The 19313-nt window shown below is 46.5% G+C and overlaps 1 protein-coding gene across 1 annotated transcript in view; it reads left to right on the forward strand.

Moving 5' to 3' along the window:
• The window catches only part of LOC310843317 (uncharacterized protein), a 164028-nt gene extending 155387 nt beyond the window's left edge, over positions 1-8641 (forward strand). Inside the window, exons 5-6 of the mRNA XM_083736482.1 lie at positions 4214-4340; positions 6665-8641. Of these exons, the coding sequence (XP_083592608.1) occupies positions 4214-4340; positions 6665-8427 (1890 nt within the window). The 3' untranslated portion in view covers positions 8428-8641. The remainder of the gene's footprint in view (positions 1-4213; positions 4341-6664) is intronic.
• Positions 8642-19313: the final 10672 nt, after the last annotated feature.

Here is a 19313-nt window from a genome sequence, read left to right on the forward strand (position 1 = left end):
GCCAAGAGCCTCACCCCCAAAAGGATATCTGGGCATGGGCGGAGCCAGGGGGGCAGCTGCCCCCCCGAATGAATAACAAATAATAAGATTATGAGTTTCTGCCAAGCGAGAGAGGGCTGAGCAGGATGGACTCTGCATTGCAAGGGTTAAAGGGAAGTGAGCTGCCTTCCTAGAGAGGCCAGGAAGCAAGGGGGGGCCAGGTCCTCCACAGCCATGCCCCCCCCCCTCCCCAGTCCTTTCCTGCTTTGGTGTCTCTCCTGCAAGGGCTGCCTCGCTCTCCCCTCCTGGGATCTGGTGAGTCTCCTCTCTCTCTCCCCCCAGAGGGTGCAGTGGGGAGAGGGGTGGGGGTCCCAGGGCTGCAGCAGGGGAGGGGGCCTGGGGGGCCTGATCTGCTCCTGCAAGGGGGGGGGACACCCCAAGTCAGGGACGGGAGGGTCCTGCCAGGGAGGGGCCAGGTCTGCCACGCTCTCCTTCCTGGAGATCAGAGGATCCCAAACTCATTCGGCCCTCCGCCCCCCCCCTTCAGAAAAGATCTCCCTTCTTTAAACAAAGGGGTCCCTGTGTGACGTCACTCAGCCTCATTGCACAACGGAGGAAAAATGTGCAAATGGTTTTCCAAAGCTGGACGAGGAGGTGGACTAGCCCCCCCCCCAAAAAAAAAGGTGGGAGAGAAAGGCGAGGGATAAAGAGAGGGATCCCAGCCCACAGTCTGGCTGCTGCATTGGGGACCAGTTTCCCAGTGTCTCCCAGGGCAGCTCCCCACGGAGGCCACTGCAGCAATCCCCTCGCACCCAGAGCAGGGCATCCCAGGACCACATCCTCTCTCTCCCAAAGGGATTGTTGCTGGCAAAGCAGCCGGAAATGGGCGCTGCTACTCACCGAGCCTCCAGGGACCTTGCCCTAAATTTCAAGGGAGGTGTTTTTGGCCCTGCGAACTTGGCCCTCAGGGGGTTGGCCAGAAATATACCTGGCCCTCAGAGCAAAGAAAAAGTGACCCCCCCCAAGGGGTCTGCCTGGAGAGTGGCAGAGAGTTCAAGTGCAAAAAAGGAGACAGAAGCAGGGGAGTGGGGGTGGGGGGAGAACAACTCCTGAGGACCCCCGGGTGAGGACCCCCACTAGAGCCAAGCATCCATTTTCCACAAGATACAAATGACTGCCTTGTCAGTCAGTTTTGACTTCATGCATTGACTGGAAGGCAGGAGAAACCAGGCTGATTCATCTCCCAGAAATCCCTTCCGTTGCCTCCACATTTTGCATTGCTAGAAGGCTAGAGACATATTTCTTCTCTTCTTACTCCTCTCCCCCCCCCCAAGATAGCTAATGTTCTGGGCTGTGGTGCAGTCCAGCCCTAGTTCCCAGCAAGACTCATCCATGCTTCCTCAAGGAACCTTTTTCTTCTCCTGATATTAGACAACTTTTGTAACAGAACAATGTATTTGCTTTGTAGGATTTGCTAGCGCCTCTCCTTAAGACAGAGAGAACTTGGCAGGAGACCAAAGGGTTCCTTCCGATCTCTCAGAGGCTCCCTCAGAGCACAGATGGATGTGCGAGACACAGCTGGCCCTGAAGCAGGAAGAGGCCATGCCATCCAAACTGGGAGCAGTGGGGGGTTCTGGGAAAACTCTGTGCAGAAGATCCTGGGTGAGGAGGACACCCTCCGCTCAGAGGTGCAGAGCCAGCAGTTGAGGCAGTTCTGCTGCCAGGAGGCCAAAGGACCCCGAGAGGTTTGCAGCCGACTCTACCACCTTGACCGTCAGTGGCTGAAGCCAGAAAGGCACACGAAAGCTGAGATGCTGGACCTGGTGATCTTGGAGCAGTTCCTGGCTGTCCTTCCACCAGAGATGGAGAGCTGGGTGAGGGACTGTGGAGCGGAGACCAGTTCCCAGGCGGTGGCCCTGGCCGAAGGTTTCCTCCTGAGTCAGGCAGAGGAGAGAAAGCAGGTGAGAGAGACTTTCCTCTGGATACTCCCAAGGGGCTCCAAACAGGACAGGAAACATCCCATAATGGTCTGCTGATGGCCCATGCTTTTTCTGCAAGGCATCCATGGAATGAGATCTAACACCCTTCAAATCTTTGTCATTCTCTTTCTAGTATTTCTCCCCATTCTCTGTTTTGAATCCTTGTTTCTTTTTCAGGGAAAGGATCTCTTTGCAGAAATGGACCTGGATTCCTGTGAGGCAGAGAGGCCTCCGTTGGACACCAGAGAGAGGCCACTGGGTAAGGAGGAAGGTGGCTTTTCTCTGTTTGGCCTCGTTCTGTTGGTTTCCCAACTCATCTGAGGGTTCTTTTCATCTTGTTTTGGGGGGAGACAGTCGGGAACAAGGGTCCAGAGGAGGGGAGATGTATTTCTGCACAACTAACATATGGAATGGGCACAAACGTCCAAATACTCTCAGCAGGTAAGGCTTTCTCAAAGGCCCATCTGTGGTTAGAGATGCCCTGTTTCACCTGTGAGAGATGCAGGCACTCCTGGCATCCTGCTAACCTTTTCTCTCTTGCAGGTGACAGAATGATACCAGCAAGACCTCCTGATCCGCCTTTTCATGGGGGCAGAAGGGAAGCAGCGACTGTGGAACCAGATCAGGTCAGGGGAAGCTGCCTTGGGACAGAGACCGAGGGATGGAGCAATGTCATGGACTGGTTGGGCACAGAGGAATGGTGGGAGGAAGCAGCCGGGGAACCACAAAGGGAAGACGTCTCAGAGTCCAAGGAGTGGAGGTGGAGGAAGGATGAGCAGTGAAAGGGAGAAGCCTGGGAAGAGGAGGTGTCCGAGGCTGAAGGGGAAGCAGGGCTTAGTGAGCTGGGAGACTCTGTGGCAGAATGCAGTCTAGAATCAGAGGCAGAAGAGGAAGGAGGTGAGTGGGCAGAGGGAGGGCGAGAGACAGAGTTGAGTCAGGAGAAGGAGGAGCCACCGGTGGCTCCCTCTCCTTTTGCCAGAAGCCACCCTCCCTGCTTGTCTCTCAGAGCCAGGAGACCAAAATAGGCTTATTTTAATTGTAGATTGATCACTGAATGCTAAAATTGTTTTCTAAGGAGTGGACAAATGAGAAAAAAAAAAGGGCCTGGATTCACCTAACCAGCCCCATCGGATGAAAAATGGGGCCTGCCCCCCATTCCTCCCCCTCTCCATGCTCCCAGGAACCCCTTGAATTTGGCTTTACAGCATTGGGAGGGAACTCCCTAGAACAGCACATGAGGAGAGGAGAAAGTGGATCCTTCCATCTGGCAAACTGGAATCCCTGCATGGGCAGAATGATTTGAAAACCACATGTGGAGTACCACCTATTTGCACAGAGACGAATACCCATAATTAAAATGCAGAATAAAATAAGCACCCATAATTAAAATGTGCTGCAAACCAATCCTATTGAAACAACACCAGTCAAGCTCGCAAAAATCTATCATTTGCCCAATAATAAATGCTGGAAATGTAATGCGACTGAAGGTACCTTCTATCACCTTTGGTGGACTTTCCCGAGGATTAAGGCCTTCTGGGAAATGATTTATAATGAAATTAAGAAGGTACTTAAATGTACTTTTCATAAGAAACCAGAGGCATTTCTCCTGGGCATGGTCGGCCAATTGGTGCCAAGGAAGGATAGGACATTTTTTATGTATGCCACCACAGCAGCAAGGATCCTTTTAGCAAAGTATTGGAAGACACAAGACCTACCCACGCTAGAAGAATGGCAGACGAAGGTGATTGACTACATGGGACTGGCGGAGATGACTGGCAGAATCCGTGACCAAGAAAAAGAGACGGTGGAAGAAGATTGGAAGAAATTTAAAGTATATCTTAAGAACTGCTGTAAAATTAATGAGTGCTAAAATGTCAAGGGAAAGGAAAACTCAGAATTATAGCTGTAACTGATGAAGTATAACAAGAAACTAAAATAATAAGATGTAATTAAGTAATTGGAGTGAGGGGTTGTTGAAGAAAGTTTAAAACAGGGATGCAGAAAAGGGGAGGCAAGGGGAAGTCTGGAAAGCAAGGTTTATGAAAAAGAGGTTTTGAAATTATACATGTTTATATGTTTTTGTTTGTTTATGTGTGTGTGTTGTTTTGTTTTTAATCTGTGTTGGAAAATCAATAAAAAAATATTATTAAAAAAAAGAAACAACACCGCAATTTACAGGAAGGAAACAACAGAGCATTGTGTAGCAGATCATATTTCTGCTGTCTAAGAGGAGGACATTTCCCTTTTTCTTTTAGGGTCCAGTGTGCTTTGAAGATGTCGCTGTTCGTTTCACGGACGAGGAGTGGGCGTTGCTGGATCCTGACCAGAGAGCTCTGCATAAGGACGTCATGGAGGAGAATCGTGGGATCGTGGCCTCTCTTGGTAAGTCTCCCTGTGGGATCATCCTATCTGCCTGGAAATTCAAAAAATACCTCTATGAGACGAGCCTCATATATTTTTACAGATCTCAACAGCACTCCCTATAACACTTGGGAACCCAACACCCCCACAATAAACAGTAACTTACAGTTTTTTCTTTGAAAAATCTTCCTCAAATTATTCCTTTTTCTACCACGATTGGGCTGGTCTCAACTGCCCAGGCCATCTTTAATGTTAGCTTCAGAATTGTTAGGAAAGATAAGTAGCTTCAGGTTTTCTATTTTTGTTTTTGCTCCTGTCAATCTTGGGTTGACCCAAGAGACGACTGACATTGGAGATGGAGGGGATGCCATGACTGGGCCAAACAAAATTCATCCCAGAGAAGAGCTAGACTTATTGAATTTCAGGTAGAAGTAGCAGTGGTGGTGATGATGATGATGATGATACAGTGGTACCTCGGTTTACAAACTTTATCTTTTCCGGAAGAGGACTGTTCTTAAATCAAGATACCACTGTAGTAATAATAAGAATTTTTATTTTTACCCAGCCCATTTGGCTGGGTTGCCCCAGCCACTCTGGGCGGCTTCCAACACACATATAAACATGAAACATAAATAAGAATAATCTGATCCCATATAAAAAGAACATTAACTTTAAAATGAACAACTTCTCCTAGTGGCCAAAATTGTGGAAACCTTTTGTGAAAAGTGTATTTCTGAGGGTTAATGGCTCATAACACCACTTTTGTGTGGAGTAATACCGTAAAATTATATAGCAATGGAAAGATAATTTAATGAAGAATGTAATGCAATGACTTTTATAAAGGAATATTTATTAGAACAGCAGTCATAAAGAAACAACGTGAAACCTTTGGTGACCATTGGTAACCTTTAGCTTTAATTACGGCCTTACAACGCCTTCACTTGAAGTGAACCAAGTTTTTAGTTCTGCAGCTGTAATAATGTGAAACCAAGACTGAATTATTGCCTGTTAATTGGGCTTTATTGCTGGGTTGCTTCTAACTAACAAGTTCCTTTAGTCGGCTCTATAGATTTCCGTTTGGGTTAAAGTTCCCAGGCCATTCCAGCAGTGAAATATCATTATCTTGAAAGGATCTTTTGCACACAGCAGCAACACAACATAGAGCTGAATCCTGTTGAAATAATACATAAAAATAAAAATATATAAATATATATAAATGCTTCAGTATCTGGGAAAAGATCACCTGCGGAACACTTCAGTTTGGGCTCAAGTATTTTGTTTATGCATTTTGGAGCATTTATATTCCCATTAATGATGCAAATTCTGCCCACACCTTTTGCTGCCATAGAACCCCAGATCATTACACTGTCTGGGTGTTTCACGGTCAGTGTAATGCAAATAGGATGTAAATCATATCTGAGTCTTCTCCTCGGGTATTTCATGCCATCACTACCAAGCAAGAAGATTTGGGTCTCATTGCTCCAAATAACACTCTTCCATTGTTCTGCTGTCCAGTTAACATGGGTTTAATCTTTTCAACCTTTGCTTGAGAGATAACAATGGCTTTTTCTTAGAATTCTAACATTTAGACCAGTCCTTGCACTCAACTTCACATTGCATTGTACCATGTCATCTTGTATCCACCCAGATGATATTCTTCTGTCATGTAGGCACAGTCTCTTCATTCTTCGATCGTCACTTGCCTTTGTGCACCTTTTCCCGCCTTTACCACTCTGATTTTGTAGTGACTGAGTCTCTTTATACCTCTTCAAAAATATAGAAAGGCCAGCTTTGGTGTAGTTTTTCCCAATCTTTCATCTAATTTCTTCATAACTGTAGCCTTGTTCACTTAATAGTACAATTTTACATCACTTTCTGGGTGATTAGTCAACTCTTTCTGCCATTTCTTTAATTTGATTATGTTTTTCAACCTCACTAAATGACCAACTTGATAGCAATCACATAAGACACTGATAAAAGTCAACCTAAGCAAGTTGTGCTTCCTTTTTCTGGTTATTTGGCTATAAGGTTTGATAAAATATAGGTAATTGAACAAACTTTGTTGGATTGCATTCTTGATTACATTCTTGATCAAATTATCTTTCCATTGATATATAAATTTATAATATTACTCCAAAAGAAGAACTACACTTTTTTCCAAAAGTCTTCCACAATTTTAACCAATACTTTATATCAAACAAAGCAACATTCAACAACTCATCAGAATCTCATAATAAATATGTTGGTTAATGACAAACAACACAGTTAATGAACACACACCCAACTCCCTTCAGTTCTTCTCTATTTGTTCCTAAGGCTCTAATCCCTTTTTGTCTCCATTGCAGATTGTGATGAATCGGAAATTGAGAACAAAAGTGACCACGATAAAATCCCCAGGGAGGAGAAGCCATGTAGAAATTTGGAGTGTGGAGAAAGCTGCAGTCAAAACTCCCATTCCACTTCCCATCAACAAAATATCATTGGAAAGAAAGTCTATCAGTGCATAGAATGTGGAAAGAGCTTCAGTCACAGCCACAGTCTCACTTCCCATCACAGAATTCATACAGGCGAGAAACCCTATCAGTGCGCTGAATGTGGAAAGAGCTTCACTGAAAGCTCCCATCTCATTCCCCATCAAAGAATTCATACAGGGGAGAAACCATATCAGTGTGTGGAATGTGGAAAGAGCTTCAGTCAGAGCTCCTCTCTCACTTCCCATCACAGAATTCATACAGGCGAGAAACCCTATCAGTGCGCTGAATGTGGAAAGAGCTTCACTGAAAGCTCCCATCTCATTTCCCATCAAAGAATTCATACAGGGGAGAAACCCTATAAGTGTATGGAATGTGGAAAAAGCTTCAGGCAGAGCGCCAATCTCACTTCCCATCAAAGAATTCATACAGGGGAGAAACCCTATCAGTGCGTTGAATGTGGAAAGAGCTTCACTAATAGCTCCTCTCTCACTTCCCATCAAAGAATTCATACAGGGGAGAAACCCTATAAGTGTATGGAATGTGGAAAAAGCTTCAGGCACAGCGCCGATCTCAATTCCCATCACATAATTCATACAGGGGAGAAACCCTATCAGTGTGTGGAATGTGGAAAGAGCTTCAGTCACAGCTCCCATCTCATTTCCCATCAAAGAATTCATGCAGGGGAGAAACCCTATCAGTGTATGGAAGGTGGAAAGAGCTTCAGGAAGAGCGCCAATCTCACTTCCCATCAGAGACTTCATACAGGAGAGAAGCCCTATCAGTGTGTGGAATGTGGAAAGAGTTTCACTAATAGCTCCTCTCTCACTTCCCATCAAAGAATTCATACAGGGGAGAAACCCTATCAGTGTGTGGAATGTGAAAAGAGCTTCACTAATAGCTCCTCTCTCACTTCCCATCAAAGAATTCATACAGGGGAGAAACCCTATCAGTGTGTGGAATGTGGAAAGAGCTTCACTCAGAGCACCGATCTCACTTCCCATCAAAGAATTCATACAGGGAAGAAACCCTACCAGTGTGTGGAATGTGGAAAGAGCTTCAGTACAAGCTCCTCTCTCAACTCCCATCAAAGAATTCATACAGGGGAGAAACCCTACCAGTGCGTGGAATGTGGAAAGAGCTTCAGTACAAGCTCCAGTCTCACTAAACATCAAAGAATTCATACAGGGGAGAAACCCTATCATTGCGTGGAATGTGGAAAGAGCTTCAGTAAGAGCTCCAATCTCACTTCGCATCAAAGAATTCATACAGGGGAGAAACCCTATCAGTGCGGAGAATGTGGAAGGAGCTTCAGTCAGAGGGGCCATCTCACTTCCCATCAACTAATTCATACAGGGGAGAAACACTATCAGTGTGTGGAATGTGGAAAGAGCTTCATTCACAGCCACAGTCTCACCTCCCATCAAAGAATTCATACAGGGGAGAAACCCTATCAGTGTGTGGAATGTGGAAGGAGCTTCAGTCAGAGCTCCTCTCTCACTTCCCATCAAAGAATTCATACAGGGGAGAAACCCTATCAGTGCATGGAATGTGGAAAGAGCTTCATGAAGAGCTCGTCTCTCACTTCCCATCAAAGAATCCATACAAAGATTGGAAAAACCATTATACAGCTTTAGGAGCCTGGCAAATCCACACTGTTTTAACCAGGCCTTTTTCTTAATGACATCTAATGCTATTTTAACATGTGATGTTTTGTGTTTTTATGTTGTGTTTTTATGTTCTAAGCCTCCTGAGACCTGTGGGTGTAGGGAATACAGCCACTCTTAAATTCCTAGGGGTCTTTGCGCCCACCCATAAAATATTTGAGGAGGCCACCCCCCAGGTTTTCTTTGTGTGCTTTTTTCAAATGCAACTTTTTTTCTTTCGCAACTTGCCATACAATTTCGCTTTCAATTTGCCCTTTTAAGAAATTTTTAAAACCGTACAAAGGTCATGAGAAAAACAAAATACAAGAAAATACAAACGTGGAAAGGTCCCATCTTTGCGGGCCAAACGCAAAAGTTGCTTTAAAGGAGGCTTTCCCAAAGTTGGGTCCCAAGCAGCACCCGGGACTACAGTTTCCAGCATCCCTCCCCATTGGTCCTGCTAGCTAGGGATGATGGGAGTTGTAGTCCAAAAACAGCTGGAGACCCAAATTTGCTTTAAAGGGAAAGTGGGCTGGCCCTGTGACATTTCCAGAGAGCCAAGACTGTGCAGGGGACCCCAGGACTCACCCCCCCCCCCCAGGAGACCAAGAGAAAGGGAAAGAATCCTACTTACAGCCTGCCCAGGAAAAAAAATCCCACCTTCCTCTTTGAACTAGCTAACTATCTAAAATGCCCATCCAAGCCTAACTCTGACCCCAACCCCAGACAAAAAGCACTGCCCCAGAATCTGAACCATCCCCAGTACTGCTAATTGGAATTTATAGAGCGCAAAACTGAAATTTGATCGGCACTTCAACCTCTAGGGAGCTTCTAGGTGCTTTCTGCACCACCTAGAGTACCCACAGAATTGTGTCTTCTACTGGCAACACACATAGGAGAACAAATGAAAGACAAACACAAGGGGCAGGACAAAACCTGGAAAGGGCCGTACCAAATGGACATCCGGTGTGAAGAGGTCACTTTCCCCACTGCTGAACAATGCCACAGGTAGAGGAGATGGAATGCTAGAAGTGTTCTCCGGGGCAAGGGGAGCTGCTGGGCTCAAAATCTTACTTTTTAAAAAAGTCACTGCCATTATAGGCATTGCCATTCAAATGGCGTGCATGCATCATGTGATTGATTGTGCAAGGCCCCCCACCAATATTTTATTCAATTCGGCACCACTGGGTCGGGTGGTTTCCCAATTAAATAAATACATAAATCGCCTCCCTTTGCACATGTTCCAGCTTGTCAATATCCTCATTTATGCTTTTTAAAATTTATTTGCCCTCCATCTGAAGATTTTATAATATAAACATACAGGATGAAAGCATGTCATTCTCAAAAAAAAAAAAAAAAAAAAAAAAAAAAAAAAAAAAAGACAAGCCAGAGAAATCTCATTTTCTACTTTTCTTTTTTTGGATGGAGTTACAAACTTTGTTGATCAGGGAGCTGCTTTGGAAGTAGTGCATCTCGATTTCTGTAAGGCTTTTGAGAAAGTCCTCTGTGATATTTATGTGAGGAAGCTGGCCATGCATGCAGGCCCTTACATAGACATTTTTAATTGCCCACCCTGGAGTCCAAGACCACCCCCAGAAACATCATACATACATCACAGAAGAAGTGTGGCCCAAAACTACCCCCCAGATGCATCATACCTACGTCACAGAAAAAGCGGTCTACAACAGAAATCTGAGTGCGTTGTTTTTACCTTGTCTGCCAGGTTACCTGTAAATGTTCACTTGACTGAATTACCTGGGGAGCCTGGACATTCTTTTGTAATGATAATACTTAATTCCTGAGCCAGGTCGCAGTCTCACCCTATTCACACCTTAAATGTGCCCTTAAGGCAGGATTTGTGAGGATAGAGACAGTGGGGAGGTTTCTGCATTTCCTTCGACCTTGTAGAGAAATATTTGAGGTGAGTAAAAGAGTCAAAATGGCTTTAGGGCTTTTCCTGTGGGTTTTGGACATGTGGTTTATATATTTATATATGTATTTGCTTGGTACATTTAGGAACATTTATATAATATATCCTAAAAAATTATTTTAACAATTCCCCCCCTTGAGAGCCAGGCCTCTTGAGAGCCAGCGTGGTGTGGTGGTTAAGAGTGGTGGACTCATAATCTGGTGAACCGGGTTCGCGTCTCCGCTCCTCCACATGCAGCTGCTGGGTGACCTTGGGCTAGTCACACTTCTCTGAAGTCTCTCAGCCCCACTCACCTCACAAGAGTGTTTGTTGTGGGGGAGGAAGGGAAAGGAGAATGTTAGCTGCTTTGAGACTCCTTTGGGTAGTGATAAAGCGGGATACCAAATCCATCCTCCTCCTCCTCCTCCTCCTCCTCTTCTTCTTCTCTTAAGGCTATTTGCAAGTGTAGCAGTGCACATAGCTGGACATAGGCTATCACATAAAAAAATAATACAGTTGAAGCGTAAGGTTCATAAATATGTAAGAAAAGACAGGCATATGTTCCTTCTTGTGTGTCTGTATATATGTGATTGAAACTTTAATCTATTTTACAAGATGTTATATATATATATATATATATATATATATATATATATATATATAATGTATTGCAAGGATATTAATAAAGCTGGGGGGGGGAGGAAAGCGTGAGGCAAGGGGGAGGCGGTGCCAGAATTTGGCATCGTACAGGGCAGCTCCACCACTTGAGATGCCACGATCCGCCATTGCTCTGACCTCTAGGGTGTGTCCTTTTCTTACCCAGCACCCCAATCTCTGTGCAACAAGAAACTCCAGGGGTGCTTCTCCTTACCCGGGGTTTAGTTTTCTGGGAAGGAAGGTTAGCAGAGACTGTAGAGTCTTCAGGGTACCTGGTTTTATTTGCACATATATACAACCTGAGCATAGGATGGAGGGGCTCTTAGCACCCCCCCCTTACAGATCTTGCTTCTGCATTAGGTTTCCCATAAAGCCCCAAGCCCAGCTTTGGAGTCTGGCACAGAGAAGGAAAGAATTTCAAGAGGGACAAATCTAAGGTTCTGCACACGGAGATCAGATTCTATCCAATTCAGATTTCTTTGTGGGGCAGGTATAGGACCATGAGCACTCATCCCAATTTCTTAAAAGTCTTCCCACCACACTTTTCAATGCATTTACCCTTCATTTTCCAAACTGCAAAAAGGCCAGATTATTATTATTTTTTAAGTGGATTTCACAGTTGGGGATGTTTAGCCTGGAGAAGGGGAGATGGAGACGTGACTTGAGAGCCGTTTTCAAATGCCCAAAGGGCTCCCACATGGAAGATGCAAGAAGCTTGCTCTGGAGGCAAGGACCCAAATGACTTGCGAGAAAGGAGATTCCAACTAAAGAACTGTTGTGCATCCATACGGCTATGGAAAGGGTGAATGTCTTCTAGAATTCTCTGGTGTCACCAGAAGAGAAAGCCGTTCTTTTCAGTTAGGTCTGCTATCAACTGCAGAGGATGAGTAGCCTTGGGAGCCTCTTGGGGAGATGGAAATGATGAAAGGACTGAATCCATGGGGGAAAGCTACTTGCTCTGAGATGGGGGAACTTTGGGCAAAGGCCAGCTAAGTAGAGATGCTGTTGGCCACTAGTTTCTGTTCCTCCCCACTTTCCCAAAGGGTGTAACATCGGAGGTCCTGCGGGAGGAAAGAGCATCTCAGAGTCAGGGGCCAGCCTGGGCCAAAGCGGCCCTCCACTGCCCCCACCACAGAGTCCCTCGCTTTCCTTTACCATCTCTGATGCCATCAGGACACTTAATGCTAAGCAGGAGGAGGAGGAGGTGTGGAGCATTGGGAGTCTTTGTCAGAGCAGACGATGGAAGTGCCACTTCAGTTCCTGTGGAAGACGCCCATGTTCAAGCCAGCAGGTCCACAAAGGGGAAGGAGGGAAAGAGAGAAGAGATTTTGAGTCCTGAGTGCAGTTGTGGAAGTGTGTGAAGAGGAAGAAGAAAGAGCCATGTCAAGAGAAGTGAAGACCAACAGTTACAAACCTTCCTGTTCACCTTCGTTTCATCTCCAGGGGTGCCTGAAACATCCTGTGGACTATTGAACTGAAGAGGTTGGAGGAGAAGTTTGGACTATGGGGCGCTTGTCAAAACACCCCAGGTGCCCCAGGATGTCCTGGAAGAGAGCAGAGGAGGAAAGTCAGGTCCTTCCGGGGGCATCAGACCTCTGACCTCAAACTCCAGGCTTGGCTCTAGGATGGCCTGGAAAGTTGTGTGTTCCTTCGCCAGAAGCTGAACAGGGCCCTGAACCACCTGAACCTAGAAGAGAGGAGCAGGGCGGAGACAGCGATTCAGGAGCCCCAATGGGTGGGGGGTGTTTGTGTCTGTGCGGGTGGCTGAGAGAGCAAGGTGGTGGAGTCTTCCTTGGAACCAGAGAGACCCCCATGAAGGGGGAGAAGGCTGATGGCATTGGGCAGCTGGAGTGATGCAAGATGGGGCCAGGCAGAGGTGTAGTGGTTGGAGGGCTGAACTAGGAGGACCTGGGAGAGCAGGGTTCGGATCCCCACTCAGCCATGGAGCTCCCTGGTGGACCTTGGGCCAGCCTAGCCTACTTGGCAGGGCTGCTGAGAAGATAAAAAATGGTGGCAGGGAGAACCATGAAGGCCACTTTGAGCTCCTGGGAGGAAAGTGGGCTAGGGATGTCCTAATAAAAGCAGGGAAGAAATGGGGAAGGCAGGGAAAGAGTGTGGAGGAGCTGAGCTCTCTGGAGAAGTCGGGCCGGGTCAATTTCCAGAGAGCCAAGACAGTGCAGGGGACCCCAGGACTCCCCCCCCCCCCAGGAGACCAAGACCAAGGGAAGGAATCCTACTTATAGCCTTCCCATTTTGTCCAGGAAAAAATCCCACCTTCCTCTCTAAACTAGCCAACTATCTAAAATGCCCATCCAAGCCTAACTCTGACCCCAGCCCTAAGCCTAAGCCTAACTACCCCTCTATGTACAAAATAAATATGTACAAAATATATACAAAATATGCACATATGTGCACAAAAAAAATGAAAAATATTAAAAGAAAGAACAATAAGATAAAAGTGTTAGAATAAAAAACTAAGAAATAAATCAAATAAAAGTATTAAATGAAATGGTAAGCAAAATAAGAAACTGGAAAAATAACAATAAACCGAACTCTTCTCCTTATTTTCTCCAACCACCATGAACTCCTCTTTCCTCCACTCGCCTCACTAATAACCCACAGATTAGTGATGTATGTATGACACAGATGTGATGCATGTATGACATTTTATTAAAAGGTGTTTTGGGTGAAATGGGCTTTTTCCATGTGGTAGTTGCAACAGTTCATTGACTAAAGACCAGGCCTCTCCAGAGAGCCAAGTCTGGGCAGGGGACCCCCCAGGAGATGAAGAGAAAGGGGAGGAATGCTGCTTACAGCCTGCCCACATCGTCCATGAAAAGATCCCACCCTCCTATCTAAAGTAACTATCTAAAATGCCCACCCAAGCCTAACTATGATCTCAACCCCAACCCCCATCCTAACCCTACACCTAACCCTAACTACTCCTCTATGTACAAAATAAAAATATACAAAATATATACAAAATATACACAGATGTGCACAAAAATGTAAAATAAAAAACAAAGATGAAAAATAAGTGCTAAAATAAAAAATTAAAGAATAAAAGAAAATCAAAATAAATAAAATAAATCAAAGTAATAAATGAAATCAAGATAAGAAAATGAAAAAAATAACAATTCACTAATCCTCTGCAAGGCTTAGCGCTCTGGCTCCGTAAGAGAGTATAGGCAGCTCACAGGCAGGGGCACCCCAGGCTGGAGGTCTATGCCGCTGTCTAAAGACCAATGAGGCAGCAGCTGTTCCTCAAACACTTCTTGGTAGTCCTGGTAAACAGCGGGGAGCGTTGACGCAGCTTCCCCCATGGGGGTGGCCACTAGCATCTCAGACCGAGCATGGGGACACGGGTCTGGGAAGTGTATAGTCTGATTGACCCAGTCGATCTGAACATTGTGAGACTCCAGCCAGTCCACCCCTAGCACCAGGGGAAACCGGGGCATGGTGGCAATGTCCAAGGTGCGCACCTCCTGGTGCTGCTGGTGACACAGGACCAAGGACTGAGTCTCCTGAGTAATGGCCCCCGAGCGCAGGAGCCGTCCGTCATTTCCCTCCACCTGTACCGGTTCTGGCTTGTCCTGGAGTGGCACCTGATGACGGGCAGCAAAGGCAGAGTCCATATAGGAGCGGGTTGCCCCTGAATCTACCAGAGTGTGAGTGAGAATCCAGGGCCCGCCAGAGGGGGTATAGATGCACCCGAACCATGAGGTGTTGCAATTCCACCGGTGAGGTCCCATCATGTGCTGTTTGGGACCGCAGGTAGCCTGGGCCATCGGCTACTGGGGTTGGCCATTTCCCTGTGGCTGGCGTTTTCTCAGGACAAGATTGGGCATAGTGTCCACTTCCGCCGCAGTAGAGACACAGGTTCCCCTCCAGACTCCGAGTCTTCTCCGAGGGAGAGAGGCGAGGCCGCGCTGTCCCAAGCTGCATTGGCTCCTCCAGTGACTTGGCTGTGGCCGTGAAACTGCTGGGAAGGACCGGAGCCGGGAGCCGGGAGTGCTGGCAGCCCTGAGCCTGGTGATGGTCCTCCAACTGATCGTCTATCTGCAGTCTCCACTGAATGAGGGAGTCCAGCATGGCAGGGCGATCCATCGCGGCCAGCTGGTCCAGTATCTCATCCGAAAGCCCCTAGAGATTGTTGGGATACTGCCAGGGAGATAAAGTCCATCTGAGCCCCCAAGCCGGCTGCCGGACGAGCCATCGACCTCCCGTAGTTACAGTATCAGCAATTAGCGACACGAAGCCTAAGAAACAGCTTGCCACATTCTTGGGCTGGTGCACACTCTGTCAGCAGAATTCACACAGCAAAAGTTGCACTCAGGAGGGTATCATTTAGAATGTTTATTCAGCGTTGGTCAGAACAAAGAACAAACATGACCGCCTGCTAGCGTGTTCTGGCGCAGAGAGAGAGAAAACGAAAGCAATAGCAAACATAAACATCCTGAGAACAGGAAATGCGCAGACTCTGTGACTCACAAGCCTGCTCCCTTTTAAGGTGGAATGGAAATATCCTAACATCCTCCCCCTTTCCGTGTAACCTGTAGTACCTGTGGTTCAACCCAATTGCAACCTCTGTATGTAAACCTTAAGTTGTTCTCTGTTAACAACCTTAGACAACAGATCAGCAGGAATTTCATTTCCTGTCATGTAGGACACCTGAATGAGTCATTTCTGAATACACTCTCTTGCACGATGTAGCTTAATCTGCAAGTACTTGGTTCTCTGCTTGCACCTCTCTGAGTTCAGCAAAGCCACACAGGATCTATTGTCTTGATACACTTGTATAGGACAATTCACAGAAACCCCGATGTCCTTAAACAGTTGCATCAACCATTCACAATCCATGAGTGAAAATGACAGAGCATTGAGTTCTGCTTCACAGGAACTTAGGCCCACTGTCGTCTGCTTTTTGCACAACCAGTCAAACAGACAGTGGTTGTACATGTAGCATACTCCAGAAGTGCTTGTACCATCTGTGGTGTCACTTCCAAAACTTGCATCTGCAAAGATTTCAAGACCTCCAGTCTTCTGACTGGTGAACCTCAGGCTGTAGTGCATAGTCCCTTTCAAATAGCGGGCTATACGCTTCAGAGCTTTCCAATCCTGAACAGTAGGATTGTTAGCATGTCTGCTAAGCAGGTTAGTGCTTACAACAATGTCAGGTCTTGAGCATCTAGCAATGAAATTCAACTTGCCTAGAATGCATCTGTACAGCGTAGTGTCAGAAAACGCTTCAGCAGTACTATCTATCTGGTAACCTGTCACCATCGGTGTGTCTGCTGAGTTTGCATCAACCAAATTCAACCTGGTTAATACATCAGCAATTTTCTGTGTTTGGTGTACCAGAAAATTACCTGCTTGGTCCCTCTCCACCTGCAGAGAAAGATAGTTGGATACCTTACCAAGATCCTTCATGTCAAAGTGCTCCTTCAGCTGAGCTAGGGTACTTTGGTAAAAAGCCTGATTCTTCCAAAACATCAGAAGATCATCAACAAAACATAAACAATACAGTTTGTTTTGCCCCTCCTCCTTGACAAACACACATGGATCAGCTTTGCCCTGGTGAAAACCTAGAGAAAGCAACGTCTCAGTGAGTTTTGTGTTCCAACACCTGGCACTCTGCTTGAGACCATATAAGGATTTCCGCAGTTTACAGACCATTCCCTTCTGTATCTGCATTCCATCAGGTGGAAGCATGTACAGCTGCTCGTCCAAAACCCCGTACAAAAAAGCTGTATTAATGTCATGATGGGAAACATGCAGTTTCTCCTCTGCAGCTATCTTGAGCATCAGCCGAATGCTCTCATATTTGACAGTGGGTGAGTAGGTCTTGTGGTAATCCTGTCCTGGTACCTGTGAAAAACCTCTGGCAACCAATCTGGCTTTGTGTCTGACAACCTTGCCATTCTGGTCTGTCTTGGCCTTGAAGACCCATTTGCTGCCAACCAGTCTCATTCCTGGGACTACCGGTACCAACTCCCAAGTTTGGTTCCTGTTCAAGGAATCAACTTCAGCCTTCATGGCATTAAGCCAAGGCTCAGCATCTTTAGAGGTTAACTCCTGAATCTCTTTGAAGCTTGAAGGTTCCCACACCTTCTCTGAGCTACTAAGAACAACAGTTGCTGTCTTAGCAAACTCATCAGCAAATCTCTTTGGAGGTCTGCCTTTGGTCGCCCTTTCAGACCTGCATACTAGACGTAAGTCTTCTGGACTCATCTCCTCCTTCTTAGGAGAAAAGTGACCAATGGTGAACAGTGGTTCTTCCAGTTCATTGTCAGACGCATCAGATGGTCTGACTGAGGCCTTTGCGCTCTTGTAGTCTGCTGTGTCATCACTGTCGCTGACACCAGCAGCAGCGCCACCCACTGAACTGGAATCCGAACTCTGATCATCATCATCATCATCCTCAGCTTCCTCAACATCATCTGCCTTTTTCCCATCACCTTCATCCTCCTCTGGGTAACTCTGGAAAATTCCCACATCCCCCCCCCCCCACTTAGGATTGTACTCAACACTCTTGGTGAACTTAATGGACTTAGAGTTAGTCATCCATACCCTGTATGCCCCTTTTTCGTACCCCATGAACAAACCATGTGCCCCATGCTTCCCAAGCTTGTTGCTCTGTGGGGTGTGTACCCACATGTCAGAACCAAAGATTCTCATATGCTTGACGTTCGGTTTCTTACCAAACATTTTCTCATACGGAGTACAACCAATAGGTGATGACAGTCTGCGATTTATGGTATAAACTACCATTGACAGAGCTTCCCTCCAAAACTTCTCAGGGAGGTTGGCATCATGCAACAAGGTTTTTAGGCCTTGAAGCAAAGTTTTGTTTGCTCGCTCAGCAAGTCCATTCATCCATGGCGATCTAGGTGTTGTCAGGTCATGCTGGATTCCCTTCTCAGTCAGGAAAGCTTCAAACTGCTGAGAAGTGAACTCCCCGCCCCGATCGGTAAAGAGGCAGCCGATACGTTTACCGTGAACATTCTCCAACCAAGCACAGAATGCCTTGAACCTAGGAAACGCTTGCGATTTCTGCTCAAGCATAAACACATGAATGTACCCAGAAAAAGAATCAATTAGAACCATGAAGTACCTTGCTCCTCCCAAAGAGGGCGCAAGTGGCCCAACCAGGTCTGCGTGCACAAGCTGGTAGGGTTTGGAAGCCTGCCTGCTAGACTCCTTGCCTTTTGGAGCAACCTTCACCTTGTTCTCTGCACAAGATACACATTTCATGTGATATTTACAAGGTTTGATGTTCAAACCTTCAACCAACTCTGGCATCTTGGCTAGCGCTTGCCAAGAGAGGTGACAAAATCTTCAATGTGCATCGTGAATGCATCCTGCATGAAGAACTTTGTTAGTTTGTGCAACACAACAAGAATCAACATTAGACACAACAGCATCGTCATCATAAGTTATACAGAATAAGCCATCCATAAACTTTGCATGCAAAATGTTCTCTTTGCCTTTCCTGATGACACAGACATTCCTCTTAAAGGAAATCTCAAAACCACGCCCAGTCAGCTGTGGGACACTGAGCAAATTGTCCGCAGCTCCTGGAACATAAAGTACATTACTGATGGTTGTATGCAAACTTGCAAGTTTAAGAGTCCCTTCTCCTGCAATTTGCAACGTCCTTCCATCAGCCAGGTGGATCTCACCATCTTGAGGTGTGAAGGAGATAAACAGGTGCTTATCCTTCGATAAATGGCGGCTTGCACCTGAGTCCACAATAAACCTGGCTTTTGGAGCAGTCTTTGCAGCAAGCAAAACCTTGTTTTTCACCGGCGTGGGCTTTTGCAGCTTGCCCCCCTGCTCCTGGCCATCAGACTTGCCTTTAGCCTTTGGTGAGGCAGTGCCAACAAACAACGCTTTGTTTTTCCCTGACGTGGGCTTTCCACCCCCCTTCTGCTTCTGGCCATCTGCAGGCATCTTGCTCTGTTTACCTCTGGCCTTCCGGCCTCTGCAAAGGCGATGACCTTGGTTCCCACGAGAAACAGAGCTCTCAGCTGCCGACTCCTTGGCTCCCCCTGGAGGCTGGAATGCTGCCTGGGATGACATCACAGTCTGCTCCCCCTGCAGCTTGCAACCGGTGCCCTCAGCATCCCTGCATTCACTCGCATTCTGGGAAACAGCCAGGACCTCCGATGCATTCACACTCTGGGCATTCAGCCTCAGTATACCAGACTCCATACTGACGCAGCAAACTCTCACACCATTTTGCCCAGGTCTGATAATTTTTCCCATTTAACTTTGGGCACTCAGCAGCTTGAGACGCTTGGAAAAAACC

The sequence above is a fragment of the Podarcis gaigeae genome, assembly GCF_964106915.1.
Source record: "Podarcis gaigeae genome assembly, chromosome: 4".
Taxonomy (NCBI): domain Eukaryota; kingdom Metazoa; phylum Chordata; class Lepidosauria; order Squamata; family Lacertidae; genus Podarcis; species Podarcis gaigeae.